This window comes from Leopardus geoffroyi, chromosome B1 (genome assembly GCF_018350155.1).
Source record: "Leopardus geoffroyi isolate Oge1 chromosome B1, O.geoffroyi_Oge1_pat1.0, whole genome shotgun sequence".
NCBI classification, from domain to species: domain Eukaryota; kingdom Metazoa; phylum Chordata; class Mammalia; order Carnivora; family Felidae; genus Leopardus; species Leopardus geoffroyi.
The window spans coordinates 59176943-59195099 of NC_059327.1; the positions used below are offsets into that span (position 1 = coordinate 59176943).

Sequence of the window (18157 nt, forward strand, 5' to 3'; positions counted from 1 at the left end):
CAGCCCCTCTCCTAACTGAGTTATTCCTTTTAAACAGTATTTTATTTGGAATTCTTATCTCACAAAGTCTCAGAAGTGTGATTTTGTCCTTGACTTAAAAAAAAAAAAGTGTTTTTTTCCCCCTCTGGCTCATTTTTGTCTGGTAACTGCATTCTGTGGTTTGATAAATAAGCATCTGAAACTAGAATATATTTCCAAACATCATCTCAGTTACTTCTTGTTTGAAATCCTGGGCCTTTCTGTCATTGTTATTCTTCTTTCTGTGAGATCCCCTATGTCTTCTACAGTTATCAGTTTAACAGCTTTATCTGAACATTTTTCTAACTTCATATTCAGTTTAAAGGCTTCATTATTTGAGTAGCTAGTCTCCAGGCAGATGTGTTTCCCAATCCTTATGAGATGCTCATGTGTATGTATGTATACATGCACACACACACAATGTTTTATTGTGTTTTCTTATTATAAAATTGTTAAAAAATACATATTTATTTAAAAGTGAGAGAAAGTCTAAATATCCAAATAGAAGACCTAAGTATGATCTAAGATTTCAAAGGTAGCCATTAATACTATGGTGTATATATGCTTTTTTCCCCCTCATATACCAAAATACAGTAAATATTATTTTGGTACATTAAGCTTCTATCCAGAAAATAAAATCTTTTTTTCCAGCACCAATTATTGGTTGTTCTTATATTCTCTAAGTTTTGTTAGAAAATATACTGACACATACTAAAAATTCTAAGAGTTTGAGTAAAAACATATTCAAATCAGGCAGCACCCACTCTATCAAGGAACCAGGGGCAAAAATTATGTAAAGGACACACAAAGCAGAGCAAGGAAGTTATTTGACTGGCTGTAATTTAAGTGGTTGCCTTATTTGGGGAAAGCCCAGTTGGCTATTTGTGATTGGTTGTCCTTATAGGTTTTGATGTCCTTATAGGTTTTGAGGTGTTTACAGGCTTAGGGTTTGGTTTGCTAAGGGAGCTGCTAGGGCTTTAGAATCACCTCAGTCCTAATGGCCTCTAATTAAATCTCTAATGGTTTAATTAATTTTACAATTTTAACCATCACATAGTAAAAGAGAAGAAACCATCTCTGAGGCACCACTTTATACCCCCACATGCTTCCATTTCCTTCCCCTACCTTCATAGTATAAGTTTTCCCTGACATATTCATTTATTTCCTTTACCAATTAGCAGAAGTAGGTATTGGTTCTCATGCCCTTTCCCATATTCTGGATTTGTTCCTAAGAGGTGACATTTCTACATGTGGGCCACAAAAAGGTCAACATTTAGTACCACAAACATCCCACCCCCAAAGTCCTACTGACTCCTTTCCTTAAGGAGCCAAGCACAGGTCTTCAAACAATTCGCTGTTTGAGGACCTTTGCTCTTATTCTTGGTTTTTTTAAGCAGAGGGTCCATCCAGTTTTTATTTTAATTTTTATTAAGTTTTTTTATTTTGCGAGCAAGAGAAGGGGAGAGGGAGAATCCTAAGCAGGATCTGCGCTGCCAGCGCAGAGCCTGAGGCAGGCTCCATCTTAGGAAGAGAGATCATGACCTGAGGTGAAATCAAGAGTTGGACACTTAACCAATTGAGCCACCTAGGCATCCCCATCTAGTTTTTCAGTAGCCATTTTTGGGGCATCTGGCTGGTTCAGTCAGAAGAGCATGTGACTCTTGATCTCAGGATTATAAGTTGGAGCCCCATGTTGGGTATAGAGATTACTTAAAAATAAAATCTTAAAAAAATAATAGATAAATAAATAAATACCTGTTTTCTTCTGTTCTGAACACTGTCCTAAAATCCCTACTGATCACTTTTTTGCTCGCATGATTTTCCTTCCCCCCAGTTCTTATTTCACTGTCCAAACCAAGTTGGTCTGTGAGCTTTGCCATTTCATTTTCTCACAGAGAAGTTATTGTCCATGTTAAGTGATCGGAGTCACATTCCTGCCCGTGCCAGCAGCTGGGATCCAGACCAGCTGTGGACAGTGCAGATGTGCACACAGTTTCAGAGTGACTCTTAGGTTGTGCAACCCGTAAGCAAACATATCTGCTCTTATCACTCCATGGAGTAGATGTGCTTCTAGAGTTGCCTGTGCCGAACTCTCAGAAGAGAAGAGCAAAGGCCGGGTTATCCCACTTCTACCCCTTACTAGCAGTATGATTGTAGGCAAGCGTAGAGAATAATGGCAATGGGAATACTACTGATTCCTGTCGCATCAGGTGAGTGTGAGTAATAAATGGGGAAATCTTTATAAAAGCATTTAACAAGATTCTTGAACCCAGTGGTGTTTGATCATCAGATTTCACATGGCCTTTCCCCATCTCCATTCACTTCTTTATTATTTTTTAATGTTTATTTATTTTTGAGAGAGAGAGAGAGAGAGAGAGAGAGAGAGAGACAGAGTGTGAGTGGGGGAGGGGCAGAGAGAGAGGGAGACACAGAATCTGAAGCAGGCTCCAGACTCCGAGCTTCCAGCACAGAGCCCGGTTCTGGGCTTGAACTCACAAACTGCGAGATCATGACCTGAGCTGGAGTCGGATGCTTAACCGACTGAGCCACCTAGGCGCCCCACCATTCACTTCTTTAAAGAAGCCTTTCCTGGGTGCCTGGCTGGCTCAGTCGGTACTGCAAGTGACTTGATCTCGGTTTTGAGTTCAAGCCCCATGTTGGGTGTGGTACCTACTTAAAAAATAATAATAATTTGAAAATAAAAATTAAAAAAATTTAAAAGCCCTTCCTGAGCTCCCTGTCTCAGCACCCCTGGTCATTCACTCTCCTCTTACCCTGCTTTATTTTTCTGCAGAGCACCTGTTTTATAGCCATGTCTATGTCTCTGCTAGAGAATGTGAAGCCCTTATTGTCTTATTCACTCTTGTATTCCCAGAACCTCACGCGTTGTTGGTTCATATTTGACATTCAGTTAATATTTGTTGAAAGAGTGAGTGATTATTATTAGACAATCATATGAATTAAGCTTTGGAGATGCCTTATCTAAGAATAGTGACTGATTGTTGGGAATATGACTGTAGATATTTGATGACAGTGTCCCGGAAGAGTATTTATCTTTTGCTTCTTTCTTTGTACATCTGAAGGCAAGGAGAGGAATAAAGAAGATTCAGTGGGTAGAATGTTTTCAGCTTCGTGAGTTGCTCAAATCAAATTTATTTTTGCTTGAGAAGGAGAACTCGAGGTTTCCCATTTTGTATTCATCCTCCATGATATGACTAACGGAAAGCTATTTAGTGATGTTCAGAAATTATTTTTACGTGTAGAAATTACTCTTTCTCATCATCTGGCAATTATTTTCTGAACCAAATAGTTGATCTTCTGAAGAGAAGATTATGGGTATAAAAACATTATTCCATCTAGGAATAATTTCTTGAAAAACCCACAGGAGAAGAATTATTAAGGTTCATGTTCAAAGATATGTCCCTTTTTCATGCATGTTAACACTACATTTGAAAAATTGCTGAAGTGTAGTCCTTATTAATTCATCTATAATTTTCATTTCTGCTGTTGGATTCTGAATAAAACAAAGGCACCCTTAGATGATAAGTGTCTGTGTTTGCAGAATTATCTCTCTCCAGCGGCACACTGTTCTGCTAACATAGAAAACATGAAAATATGGTATTAAAAGCACACTTGGGTGGAACTAGGGCAGCATCTTTTCCTTGTTAGTACCCCCACCCCATACCCCCACACCCTGTCACAACACCTAATCCTCTGCCTTCTGCTCAGTGGGTAGTCGGCATCAGCTGATGATGATAACATATCTCTTAGAAGTCATTAAAGCAAGCTGTATTTAATGTGTTTAATCATTTTAGATGAACCAAGTCATCTTTCTTCTTAATCACTTTAGAGGCTGTTCCCTGAGCGCCATTCAGTTAACTGAATTTTTCTGAGTGCCCAGAACTGAGCTTTTAAGAAACATCTGTAGCTGTGGCTTGCTGAGATTGTAATTTACCGCTGGACTTGATGTTCTCAGTGGGTCTGTGGGGGTCCAGGGATTAGAGCGTGCTTTCTTCCATCATGGCAGGAATAGCTGGAAGTTGTGGCTGACTGCCCCCATAGAAGTGTAGACGTTATTTTTTCTCAGCTCATTTTTCGGCCCTCCAGACCTCAGGCTCCCTTAAAGAAGTATAGCTGTGGCTTTGGCAGGTGTTTGTTCGGCCCACTTCACCGCACATTGTATGATTTGAGAATTACAAAATGTCCTCTCTTATTCTTTTAGCCCTGGGACTCACTAAATCATCTCCCTTCCTCCCCCATCTCAGTCTCTTTCAGTCTTGGCCTCTTGGCTCAATAGATGCATCTTTGCATTAGGCACTGGGTGGATGGGGTCCAGGCATCAAGCAGGTAGTCCAAGTTTATAGGGTCGTTTATTGGAATGTATTAGTAGCCCCTTGGGATGAAGCAAATGAAGCAAAAACCTGCAAGGTGAGTTAAGGCCAGGCCTTGAAGAAAAATGCCAAAGAACCTTCCTCAGGCTGGGATGGGGAGAAGGGGGATGTGGATCCAGTGTCTGGCTCTGCTCATCTGCAGCCTGCGTTGAATTGTACAGAGATGACTTCAGCGCTCCCACCATCTTTCCCTGTCCCCCGTTTCCAACGCATGGGTTGGTTCATACTGTGAACAGTATTCTCTAAATGGGGCCTGCAGTTTTCTGGGATTCTTTTTCCCTGGAATGCTTTATCGTCATCTGGCTAAATCATTACTTTTGTCTCTTCCTTTTTCCTGCCGTTCTGTCTCTAATGGATCTGTGTTTTTATGGATTCAGACCCTTTTCCCCAAGGGATTTTTATGGAGTATGAACTAACTCATATTCTCAAGAAAAATTCCTCAGGGTTCTATCTCCATGTGGGCCCCTCATAATTCTATTTCTCTATTAGTGGACCTTAGTGATTCCAGATTGCCTATAGTTTTCTGAAGAATTATTTCCCTCCGAAATGTTTCCATTTAGATGACTTGGTGATGTCATTGACATCTTAGTAAAACAACGTGAAATGATTGTTGTCTATGCTTGGTTGTCAGAAAGAACATTGACACGGGGTTTGGAAATGAAGAAAACCTAGCTCTAGGTCTGGTTTTCCTAGCAGTCCACGGAACAAGAGTGTCAAAAGAGACAAGAGATTCTAGAGATGGTTTTTGTGGAGAAAGATGCTGGGGAAAAATTTTTTTCCTACTTTTGCTTGCAAAGAGACATAAAAATGTTTTTGATTATACTGCAGCTTTATTTAAAATTTTGTGGAGTTGTTTTGGCTTTCTAATCCAAGATATTCTTGCACAATAGAAATGGTTTGACTTCTGTCATTATTGGCTTATTAAATTTCCTCAAGGTGGTGACATCTGAGAACTGTTTTAGTCCTTAACCCTGATCAAGACATTACTCTCCATAAATGATAAGAATCAAGTCTATGGATGGAGAGTAAAATGCTCTATGGATGGAGAGTAATGTTTAGTTCAGCACATAAGAATTAGAGGTAGTATAGGCATAATCTCAAGAAATTAAATCCATAATCAGAAATTTCCATTTTGTCCTAAAATGTCTACTTCTGTCTTCACCAAGCCAGAGATGTGACTTGGTGAGTTTTTTTTTGCTTTACTTTTTTATCTACTTCTTCTGCCTCAGTGGAAGATGAACAGTGGAGTGTCATACAAGCACAAACATGCAGGCAGAAAGGGAGAGGAAAGACAACCAAATGTCAGGTCAACATCATACAGGAAGGAATTGGGAGCTAGATCATAAATAACCAAATATCCATAGAAATGAATCTTAAAAGACCAAACCAGTGGCACCTGGCTGGCTCAGTCGGTAGAGCATGAGTCTCCCCATCTCAGGGTTGTGAGGTAGAGCCTCACCGTTGGGTGTAGAAATTACTTAAAAATACAAATCTTAAAAACAAAAAAAAATCAAACCAAAAATAGAAAACTAGCACCCTATCGATTACAATAACAACAGTACCATCCATCTCTAATGAATGTACTTTTTTTTTTCCTAGAAAGAGAAAAAGGGTTTGTTGAAGTTGCTTTCTGGCGCGTCCACTAAACGTAAGCCCCGAGCATCTCCACCAGCCTCACCCACCCTGGAAGTGGAGCTGGGTGGTGGGGAGTTGCCTCTGCAGGGAGCAGTGGGACCTGAGCTGCCTCTAGGGGGCGCCCACGGCAGGGCCGGCTCCTGCCCTGCCGATGGGGACTGCCCGGCCCCCGCTGTGGCCGTGGCTGCTGCTGTGGCCCAGGACGCTCTTCATCGGAAGACTAGCTCCCTGGACTCCGCTGTACCCATCGCTCCACCTCCTCGTCAGCCATGTTCATCCCTGGGCCCTGTCATGAATGAGTCTAGGCCTGTGGTTTGTGAGAGGTGAGTTCACTGTCGTTCCCGGAGAAACGAAGAAATGCAAACAAGCTTTGTGCTGGAATATTTATTCCAACATGAGGATACTTTTCCACATCCTCCAAATTCGTTTTAACTGAATTTGTAGTAACAGGCAAGCACTGGCCTTCTTGTACCATTTGCTGTGCTCCTTACATGGGTTAGGCCTCCAGCCCTCTTTTTGTTTATTTTCTCCAGACATCCCCTCCAGGATTGTAACCAGATGAAATGTGTTAATCCCTGGAACTTGGTTCGCATCTACTTCCTTCTTGATTCTCTTCCATCGCCAGCTTTTGCTCCCTCCTTTCATCCTTTGCCTTTTTTATTAAACATTTACATAAGTACCTGCTGGTTGTAAAGCAGCTGGAGAATTCTGCCAACCAAGAGAATTCTCTTTTTATTCTTCCTGAGCTAGGAGAGTATGCCTAAGTTCTGAGAGACCTGACTCCCCCTCCTGACACTGAGCTGGTTGGGTTCCACTCGGAATGAGGGGCCTTGTGTTACTGATTCTGGCCTTGAATCATGATTACACATGGGAGTAGTTCTGTTTGATACAACCAGTGGGGTTCTAGGATTATGTTAGGAGAAACTATATATTTAGCAAGACAACTATCTGCTAGGATTATATGAATTAGAAATGAAGCACCGGTGGTTGGCCAGGAAAACATCATGAAGCACACTAAAATAGTGGACTGTTTTCACATAATGCATAAATATATAAACATTTGTTTTTAAAAGTGCCATCTGTTTTATTGTTTCTGTAAGCTTTATTCCTTCTGTACCTGCATTTTATAAATCAAATTTCTGATTTGTGGAGGTGTTGCAGTGTAGGTCTCATTTTCAGTTACTGATTTGAAGTCTTACTATAAACTGTTACACATTTTAATGACTTAAATTTACAAATCTGTATTTCAGATGGACATCTGTACCCACAAAATTTGAGGCCTTCATTCGTATAATTTGAATTATCAAAAAATAAGCTGGACAAGAAGAAACTTTAAACAGCCTACGTGCACTAAGTACAAAGTACACAATTTATTATATATTTTCATAGTGAGGTGAAATAGCTTTACATAGGTCTAATCCTTATAAAACCAGTTTTGAAATGAGACAGTACTCTGAAAAGTGTTCCTCCCCCACAAATAAAATCATTCTATCTTTCCCCCTCATCTGTTGTGCTCTTAGTAAAGCTTTGAAATTTTGTCCTGCATTCACTTAATCCTTTATTCTGAGAGTCAGCCTTTTTTCCTGCAGTAATACTCCGCTTTCCAGGGATAGGGCTTCTGTCCCTGGAGTTAGTCCAGGGACTTGTTTACTTTCTTTTGGTCACAAAGGCTCCTTCTTTCGTCCCCACCCCCAGGCATCGATCTGCAGTTTTTCCTTCATACCCTGAGTCTCTCTCCTCTTTTCCCTGTCATTTGTGGTGTTTGTGTGACTGTTCTGAGCGATCGTTCATTTTGCGCAGCCTCTCCCTAGGCACTGGCTCTGGCACTGCTGCCTCCCTCCCCCATTATGCATTCCTTTTCAGTTGCCAGATGTCCTCAATCTCTGTGGCTTCTGCATTCCTGCCCTTTCCTCTTAGAGGAGCTCATTTCTAACAGCAGGCTCCTGCTGTTCAGTGCATCTGAAAGGGAGAAATCGCTAATGCAGACAGGTGATGGTGGTCCAGGGAGCCGGGGATGCACATCACATAGGGAACATGGAGCATTTAATGATGGAACAGATGGGCATGGGCACTCTGAAATTCTCTGGCAGGTTTTTCATATAACCATTTCCATTTTTACAAGTAGAAAAGGGGTCTTTGGAGAAGATTTCTGCTCAAGTTTATATTTTTATAATCCATATGTTCAACAGAATATTAAATATAATAGCCAGCCTGACCAACTTTTCACCACCCTGTTGCCTTCATACACTGATGGTGATGGTATTTATTTAACTTGTGTTCTTAGGTCCGACTGGCTATAAAAACAGTAGGAAAAAGGTGTGGAAACAGTATAGGAAAACATCCTATTATCCACTGGGAATGAAAGTTTTTGGTTAGTAGGAAACTACCAAGTATGCCGTCTAGGGATTACCTGTTTTGATATTTCAAAATTTTTAACACAATTAAAAGTGCTTAGTACTAAAAATGGAGGGAAGACTAACTTTAACATCTCTATGATTCAGAAAGTATTTCAGGATCTTAGATTCCTTGATTCACAACCTAAATAGCAACAACTCCTGCTCTGGCAAAGTGCAGAAGCCCGGGGTTCTTCTGGTAGAATTTTTCCTGATAGAATTTCATAGAAGTAGTTCTCATTGTATTGTATTGGTGCCGTATGAGAGCAGAGTATAACGAGAACAAGCATAAAATTTCCCCTCAAACCATGGCTCTGTCCCATAAATCTAAAGTAAAAGAATGTGACTAGGGCAGCCCTTCAATGGGAAGAAGCATTCACGTGATACAAGGACTTAAGCAATCTCACAGTAAGAAGGGATGAACCTTGAGGTGTGTTGACGGCTGTGGTGTCAGCTGAGACAATTCTCTGAGGAACAAAAGGATTCTTTTGTGTTTGTTAGAGAGGCTAAGGAAAACAAGCAAGAAATGCTACATCCTGGAGGCAGAACATGTATAATTGATGACAGCAGAAATAACAGAACAGATATTTTTTACTCTATTTTAGATAATGGAGAAAAAATAATTAGGAAATTGCAAAGAGGAAGTAGAAATATTTCAGAAGGAATGGCAGTAAAAGAAAGTATATGTGACAGGCTTTTCTTTTTTTTTTCTACTAAAACAGCATAGACAGATAAGGGCTTAAGGAGACACGGCACATCATCTCTGTGTATTTTGAAGTTTAAGAATTAAACTGATAACCACATACCTATAAGCCCATCTCTTAAATTGGAAAAGAACCTGTGATCTTTGATCAGGGATTAAGCTAGAACACTTGGAAACACACAAATTGGATAGAGATAGATTTACAGAAAGTCAGTCGGGTTTCACCAGCATGATTAATTTGAGTCAGTGACAATGAACCCACCGGGTGAAGCAATGGACATAATTTACTTGGACTTCAAGCAAAGCTACAAAGTGAGCTAGTATGGTTTTGCCAGTGAAATACTTAATTGGATATTAGATTGCTGTAGCAACTGGCAGAAAGCAGTGAAGGTTACTTACCCAGACTAGGGTGACGGATAGAGTGCCTCCCAGAGCCACAGGGGGTCCAATTTGGGCTGATACCAAGAGAGATTAGAAACAAACAAACAAAAAATGTATGAATTGCAGAGAATGCATGAGAGGCCAGAAAAATAAAGGAAATAGAAAATCTATACAAATGAAAGATTGCAAGTGCTCATTTAGGTGGAAGCTGGAACACCATAGCCTGAGGTGGGAAGATGGGCAGTGGGATGTGGATGGGGCTTCTTTGTATAACAAGCCTGTTTCTTCAATTCTGGTGACTGTCACAGACAGTGAGGGTCACAAAGCTGCCAACAGGCAGAGACCCATTCGTGGCCAAATCTGTGAGCCCTGCTATACACCTCACACTGTCCCCTAGGTCTCTGTTCAAAGGGATACTTTTACAACAGCCAAGTGACCACTCAGCTTTCCATGTTTTTTCATTTTTCTTTTTATTTTCCCCTACTGTTTCCATTATTTTTTATTCACTCATTTATTCATTTATTTTTTTTTAATGTTTATTTATTTTTGACAGAGAGAAAGAGAGAGCATGAGCGAGGGAGGGGCAGAGAGAGAGGGAGACACAGAATCTGAAGCAGGCTCCCGGCTCTGAGCTGTCAGCACAGAGCCTGACGTGGGGCTCGAACTCACAGACCGTGAGATCATGACCTGAGCCGAAGTCGGACGCTCAACTGACTGAGCCACCCAGGCGCCCCTATTCATTTATTTTTAAATTGTAGTAAAATATACATAAAGTTTACCATTTTTTAAGGTAAAATTCAGTGACATTAAGTACATTCACATTGTTGAATATCCATCACCACTGTGCATTTGCAAAAGTTTTGCGTTATTCCAAACTGAAACTCAGCTCCTGTTAAACAGTAAGTCCCCATTCCCTCTACTGGCAGCACATGACAACCACCACTCTACTTTTCTGTCTCGGTGGGTTTGACTCTTCTGGGTGCCTCGTACATGGAATTGTATGATATTTGTCCTATTGTGTGTGGCTTATTTCACTTAGCATGATGTTCTCAAGGCCCATCCGTGTTGTAACATTTGTCAAATTACATTCCTTTTAAGGAGCTTTGCATCTTTTTAAAAATAGTTTTCTATACATTGTGCCTTTTCTTTTGTCATTCAGCACACTTACTCAGAATTACCATGGAAAAAAAAAGAATTATCACGAATTATGCTAAGTGGTATGAGGCACGTAAAGTGAATTTACCATCTTCTCCCCCTCAAGCAGCGTATGGTCTGGGAAGATGAATGAGACAGGGATGCAGATGGTAACAGTGCAATGTAAACTGTGCTAAGTGCCGTAAGAAATGTACATGAGGCCTCTGGGACCTGAGCAAGCATGAAATTACTTCCAGCCACGGGCTAGACAAGATTTTGCAGGGGCAAACTAGAGCCAGGCTGTGGGAGGCTAATCAGGTGTGGATGGGCAGAGGCGTCATCACGGGGAGTTCCCAGTGGAAGAAACCACATGAACCAAGGAACGGAGAGGTAGAAGCCGTATTTGGAGGGCACATTCAGGTGTAGAGGCATATTTGGCACACTCGTGGAGATAATAGCAGCAATAGGTAGAGAGATGAGGGTCAAATCATTGAGGGCTTTATATGCCAGGCTGAGGATTAACCTTCCTCACAGGCGTTGGAAGCCAGTTACGATTTTTGAGGGATAGATAACTACAAGCAGAATTGCCAGTTAAGAAAATGGGTCTGTTGGATCTGCGTAGAATGGAATGGAGGCAGGAAGAAATACAGGCAGGGAGGGCAGGTAGATTATTTGACCAGGTGAACGTCATGAGTTTGTCCACCAGGATGGCGGCAGTGACGATGAAGAGGAGTAGATGGGGTGCAGATTTTGAAAGTGGGATTATTAGCAGGTCCCATGGATGTCATGGGAGAGGGGTCTTTGATTCCTGAGGTTCAGAATTTCCCAAAAGCCCTACTCAGATAAGCATAATCCAAGCGAGGCGGAGGGTGGAGGAACGGATGTGAAGGGCTTCTGCAGCTGTGCCTTATATGTGTCTGTTGGTCTGTAAACATTCTACTTTCCATGCCTGACATAGTTGGCCATTTGTGCCCAGAATCTGGCCTTAGGAGTCTATGTTAGAAATCTGTGTGCAAACTACAAGGCTCGAGGCCAGGATCCGAGCTGGAAGATTTCTAAGTAGAGTCTGTTACCGCGGCACCTGGTAGCCTTCATACATCAGGGCTGTGTCACACTTTCCATTATGCACAGGGTTTCTCATTCCGCCCCCCAGAGGTTTATAACTTCGCAATGAAAATTTGCTCCCACTGGGAACTTGGCAGGAAGATTATGTTCTTAGCCCAGCAGCAGTTGTAGTTCAAAAAATTTTTTGACGAAATTGGTTTAGTGCATTTTATAAAATGCAAATATTAATCTAATTCACTTCAAGTTTTTCAAGAACTATTTTTGTTCCATTTCACCTTTAAGGCATCTCCCAGAGAACCGATGGGGAATACATTTCATGAGAGATCTACTCTGAATATGATTTGAGTCACCTGTATGCCTTTTTCCAGAATTACAAAGCTTTGCTCAAATTTTAACTTCCCCCAAATGGCAACTTATTACATTGCTTTCCACGTGGATTTTTAACATGTTTGCATCAGACTTGAGAAATCTTTTCATCTGAAACCCTTCTTCAGATAAGTCTATAATGAAGTTATTTGTCCTGCTTTTAATGATATCAGATAAGAGATTCCAAAACCTAACTTTATCATTCTAAAGTGTCATGTCTCATTATCAGGCAGTTCTTTAGACTGTGGCCTGAGTCTGTTTCCTGGATAGAGGTGACCAGTGACTTCCTGGTCCATTGTTCACCTCCTTGAAGCACAGACCCCCACCTGCTATTGCCTGAGCCACATGATCGCAATGGGAGCTTGCATTTTGGGTGTAAACTATGTAACAGAAACCACTTAAGAGCATCACATTCATAATCTTACTCCATTACATGGTAATACCTGTTTAAGTTACTACAACCTTTTCCTACAGATGAGGAAACTGAGGCTGAGAGAGCAGAGATAATTAGCCCAAAGTTAAACTGCTCTAAATGACCTTTAAGTCTATGTCAGCCCCTAGACCCAAGCTTAGTGCACAGCAACTGTGTGGGCAGGGCTGTGCTTCCTCCCTCAGTTCATGCTTGATTGAACCCCAAACCTGATGGGTTCAGTGGGTTCAACATGTTAACTCATGTTTGAATTAAATGAATGTTTCTTAGAAGTAATAAGTCACCAAGGTGGCCCAGTCAGTTAAGCATCTGACTTTGGCTCAGGTCATGATCTCATGGTTCATGAGTTCAAGTCCCCCTTCGGGTGAGCCCTGCTTCTCTCTCTCTCCTCTCTCTCTCTCCCTCTCTTTCTCTCCTTTCTCTCTCTGCCCCTCACTCATTGACTTGGGCCATCACTCTCTCTCTCTCAAAAACAAACAAGAAAGAAAGAAAGAAAGAGAGAAAGAAAGAAAGAAAGAGAAAGAAAGAAAGAAAATAAATAAATTAGCCTCTATGCTATAGTTTGTTTCAGACCTTGGAGGATAATTTGGTTCATGTGCCCAGAGTAGCTCAGGAATTGTTTGGGGAAGCCATTTGACTTTTGCAGAGATGCCTTTTTTTTATAGAGTAATAGTCTGGGGTTCTTGCTGGGGTCCTTCTTAATGAGAGTGGATTCTAGTTTTTATGAGAGGAGATTGATGAAGCTAGCAATCTTCTGAAAGGGCTAGTCTCTGATGGGTTTCATAGTTTAGGGGTAGTTCTATAGAATTTGTTATGACTATCATTATTTAAGCCATACCATTCTTTACTTACAGTCAAGAGTGGGTCTTGTGAGGCTCTGAACTTATTTTCTGACTTTAAGAACCAAACGAAAGTAGAAACTTAAAATCACCTTTATGATTGAATACTGCATAACAGCAAATGGAGAAAAATATATGTTCACATTTTTTTAGTTATCTGTTGCTATGTAACAAATTACCCCCAAAATTGAGTGGCCTAAAACAACAATAAACATTTATTTCCCCACAGCTTCTGTGGGCTGGGAACTTGGGAGTGGGTTTTCTGGGTGGTTCTGGCTTGGGATATTTCCTGAGGTTGCAATCCAGATATCAGCCTCAGCTGTAGTCCTGTAAAGGCTTGACCAGGGCTAGAGGAGTCCCTTCCAAGGTGGCTTCCTGACATCACTGTTGGCTAGTTGGGTTTTTAGAAAGAAACTTTGGTTACTCACCATGTTCTCCTCTCTATAGGGATGCTGAGTTTTCTCACAATGCGGCAGCTCATTTTCTTCAGAGATCCAAGAGAAACTAATGTAGAAGCTACAAGGCTTTTTATGACCTAGACTCAGAAATCACACAGTTACTTTCACAGTATCTTATTGGTCACACAGATCATCCCCATGCATTGTGGGGGAAGACTACACAAGAGTATGAATACCAGGAGGCAAGGGTCACTGGGGTCATCTTGGAGGTTGACTACCACATACCACCCTCCCCCCTTCCTCTGCCTTGGTTGGAAAAAGCAAGAGAGGAGTAAAGGAGTGAAGTAATGCTGGAAAAAATAAAAGAATATGGGGCTCAAAACCTCCATCTGGCTTTCATGGCAGCTAATCATAATTTTGCACAAGGAGACTAAGGAGAAAGAAAGAAGGAAGATAATATTAAACCAACAAGGCTTCTTGGGGTTTTAACTGATAATTATCCCTTTTCCTACTAATATCTGAGTTGAGAACCAATAAAGAAACAGACACAGTTGTCAGACAAATGGGTATCAGCCTCGTTACTGGTGGTGTTGGATTGAATTTGTGGTCATTGTCCTTCCCTCCTTGTGTAGACCGTAGGACAGCCTGCCTGAAGGAGAATTTGGGTATGTAAGGCAGATGAACTGCCTTAGAATTGCTGCCTCATCCGTGTCAAGCCCCAAAGTAAGGGACACAGAGAGATGGACTTCCAGACTCACTTCTAGAAGGCAGGCCTGACCCCCTTGGCCCTTGACCATTCCGTGCTTACAAGCAGAAGCAGAGCAGAAGCCACTCAGCCTAGAGGCAGGGAGTTCAGAGAGGACTGAATCCATCTAGTCAACCACTTCTCCTAATCTCACCAATCAAATGAATTCATTCCTTTCTTCTTGGAGAAGAGGGAAGGACAGGGCATTTCCTCCTAGGAAACGGAATAAAATTTTCTGTATGGACAAGATACAAACAATGGAAAGGGATAAGAATAGCTTTTGCTGTACAGGTCACTCAGATAAACCAGTCTCATCGATAATGGACTGTTACACACATGTCAACTCTATTAAAATCAAGTCTCTACGAAGCAGAGAGTCGTTGTATTTTGAGTTGTTTTACAGATGTTATAAACTTCTGTTATTTTCTATTCTGTTTATGTTTAAAGCTCTGTAGACCAATAGTGTACCTTTTTTTTTTCACTACTTTGAGTGGCTTTAACTAAAATATATCTCTCTTTTCTAGGCACAGGGTGGTAGTTTCCTATCCTCCTCAGAGTGAGGCAGAACTTGAACTTAAAGAAGGAGATATCGTGTTTGTCCATAAAAAGCGAGAAGATGGCTGGTTCAAAGGCACGTTACAACGTAATGGGAAAACTGGCCTTTTCCCAGGAAGCTTTGTGGAAAACATCTGAGGAGACTAACATTGAGAAGGCTGAAGTCACATCACACAACAAAATAGCACAAAGCAATTTGATGGAAAGAGCACATTTTGGACTTCCAGATGGTCAGGAGATGAGCAGAGGATGGGTGTGTGACCCCAGTGCCCTCAGCACAGTTAGGGCAGCCAACAGTGTGAAGAAGGCGTGTGTATGGGTCTTATCATTCTGGGTTCTGATGTGTAAGGTGTGCCTTGTACTGTCTGATTTGCTATACAGAGAAACCTTTTTAAAAAGATATATAGCTAAAATGGACAATTGTTTACAAGGCTTAACTAATTTATTTCCTTTTTTACACTTGAATTTTTCTTGTAATAGATAAATTCTTTGGATTATGATTTTAAGAAATTATTAATTTATGAAATAATAGCTAAGGAGAAGCTGGATTATCTCCTGTTGAGAGCAAGAGATTTTTTTTTTTTTTTCGACATAGAATGAATCCCCCTTTCTCCCCTCACCGGTGTTACTTTTTACTTCTTTAAGACAGAAATGCCAGTTCTCTAATTTGGTTTTCTTCTTTAGGAAACTAAAACCTATAACTGAATCAATATCAATAAAGGCCTGGGGTAGGCAGACAGAAACAAGAGAAGAGAAGTTAGTGATTCCCTGTCTTTCTGGTTTGGTCAGGAATCACCCTTAAGACCTAGTCTTCAGTATAATTTTATGGGTTTTTAATTTCCCTAGAATGAAGCCAGTGAAGTGATAAGAATAAAGCACAACCTCAAACAAAAATGTTTTCGGAAATATATTTAGTTTTATAACAGAAGCAGCTGATTCATTGGTTGGAAATTGGGAAAATTGAAGTTGTACTCCTGTCTGAGAATGGCTATGAAATGTAATTGCCCATTTTACCCCAAGTGATCTGCATGCCCAGGACACAATAAAACGTTTGTGAGATTGTGGTGGTAAGTGGTGCACTCGTGCTAAAGTCAAAGGCTATAAGAAACACTGTGAAAAGTTTACATTCATCCCTTGTGATTCTTTTCCCACCATCCTGCATGTGTTACTGGATTCCCACAGTAATAGGGACTGTGCATGGTGTGTATATTTCATTGCAATTTCCTGTTGAGGTTGGTTTGCGCTCAGAAGTGACCAATGCAGGAGGTGTAAAATAAACAGTATTCTTTTTGCTCCTGACCAAGGTCTCTGAGCGTACTCGCTCCCTCCCTGGCTAAGGAATCCATCAGCCATTAGACAAGTCATTAATGAAAATGTTCCTTTATGTCCTCCCAGCTGACGGATATAAAGGATGAGCCAGGAGACTGCTCCTGTGACTGTTCTCTTGCAGCTCTGGGAGGCCTTTCACGAGTGAAAGTGCCCACACCTTACAACGGCGGCAGGATCCAGCTGAGCCCGTCTTTTTATATCCATTCTTTGATGTCATTGGCCTCTTCCCGTTACATTCCGGCACCAAGCGGTCATGGGTCTGGGTAGTCCTAAAATCAAAAGGAGGGAAGACATCCTGGTAGTGAATGAAATTGTTGCTACAGTTTTTTTGTGAAAAACAAATAAAAAACCCTTTTTCATTTTTTACTTTTAAGAATTACAACTGGGAAATAGAAACATGAACTGAAAAGTCTTCTTGCGATAGCAAGAGGTTTCATGGTCTTAAAAAGATATATCATGTGGTTGAAAATGAAATCATTCCTAAATTAACCTTTTATATATATATATATATATATATATATAAAAAACACTGTACATTATGTTCCTGTGTGTTGAATTTTTAAAAAAATACTTGGATATTCATGTAATATATAAAGGTTTGGTGAAATGAATTTTAGTTAGAAAAAAAGCTGACATCAGCTTTCATCTGTGTAAGTTGACACCAATGTGTCATAATATTCTTTATTTTGGGAAATTAGTGTATTTTATAAAAATTTTAAAAAGTAAAAAGACTACTACAGCTTAAGATAATTTTTTACCTGTCTTTTCTCCATATTTTAAGCTATGTGATTGAAGTACCTCTGTTAATAGTTTCCTGGTATGAAGTTGGTTAAAATTTCATCTGTTAATAGATCACTTAGGTAATATAATGTATGGGTTTTCTATTGGTTTTTTGGAGACAGTAGGTGGAGATTTTGTAACAAGGGCTTGTTACACAGCGATATGGTAATGATAAAATTACAATTTATCATTCCGCTTCGTGTTAATAATTTGAAGACTGGAGAAAAGGTTCAAGATTAAAATTTGATGGTCAACCGTTACATGTCCCTTGTGTTAATTCTTAAAATTTTTCTTTTTTCCCCTTTTTTTAACCTGAGACACATTTGATATATAATTTCATTTCATAAAAATTATTTCCATGTACCTCGAACAGAAGATGTCTACAATAATCAATTCAGTGGTTATGAAGCATTTTACCTCTCCAACTGGCAAACATTGTTTGGTTAGTTCCCCAAGAAGTTTAAAATCTTCTTAAAACAGCTTGTTGAGGGACGCCTGGATGGTGATCTGTTAAGCGTCTTGATTTCGGCTCAGGTCATGATCTCACAGTTGTCGGTTGTGAGATCCAGACCTACATCAGGCTCTGCGTTGACAGTGCAGAGCCTCCTTGAGAGTCTCTCTCATTCTCTCTCTCTCTGCCCCTTTCCTGCTCACACACACTCTCTCTCAAAATAAATAAATAAACATTAAAAAACAAAGTAGCTTGTGGAGATTTACCAGGGACTATATAATCTGCTCCCCTCTCCCCTTTCATGGTACTGAAATCTCTGGTGACTGCTAGAAGATACATCTTAGCCAGAGAAAGAGGTACTAGACCTATAACCAACTATATGATAACCAATAGGTCTCAGCAGAGCTTGGGAACATCATCTTTAGACTTTATGACTTTAATGGAAAGCCAGCAAGTTGTAAGTTTAAAGAGACTGTGTTGGTCATGTTAAAAAAATATTTTCCTAACCTAACTTAGTTATTATCAAATTACTTAACAGAATTAA

General features: G+C 40.4%; 1 protein-coding gene across 2 annotated transcripts in view; it reads left to right on the forward strand.

The window, feature by feature from the left end:
- SH3RF1 (SH3 domain containing ring finger 1) overlaps positions 1 to 17422 on the forward strand; it is a 181660-nt gene extending 164238 nt beyond the window's left edge. For both annotated transcript variants that reach the window (XM_045463487.1, XM_045463480.1), the window contains 2 exons: positions 6009 to 6367; positions 15023 to 17422. In XM_045463487.1, the coding sequence (XP_045319443.1) occupies positions 6009 to 6367; positions 15023 to 15191 (528 nt within the window). In that variant the 3' untranslated portion in view covers positions 15192 to 17422. The remainder of the gene's footprint in view (positions 1 to 6008; positions 6368 to 15022) is intronic.
- The last annotated feature ends 735 nt before the right edge of the window (positions 17423 to 18157 follow it).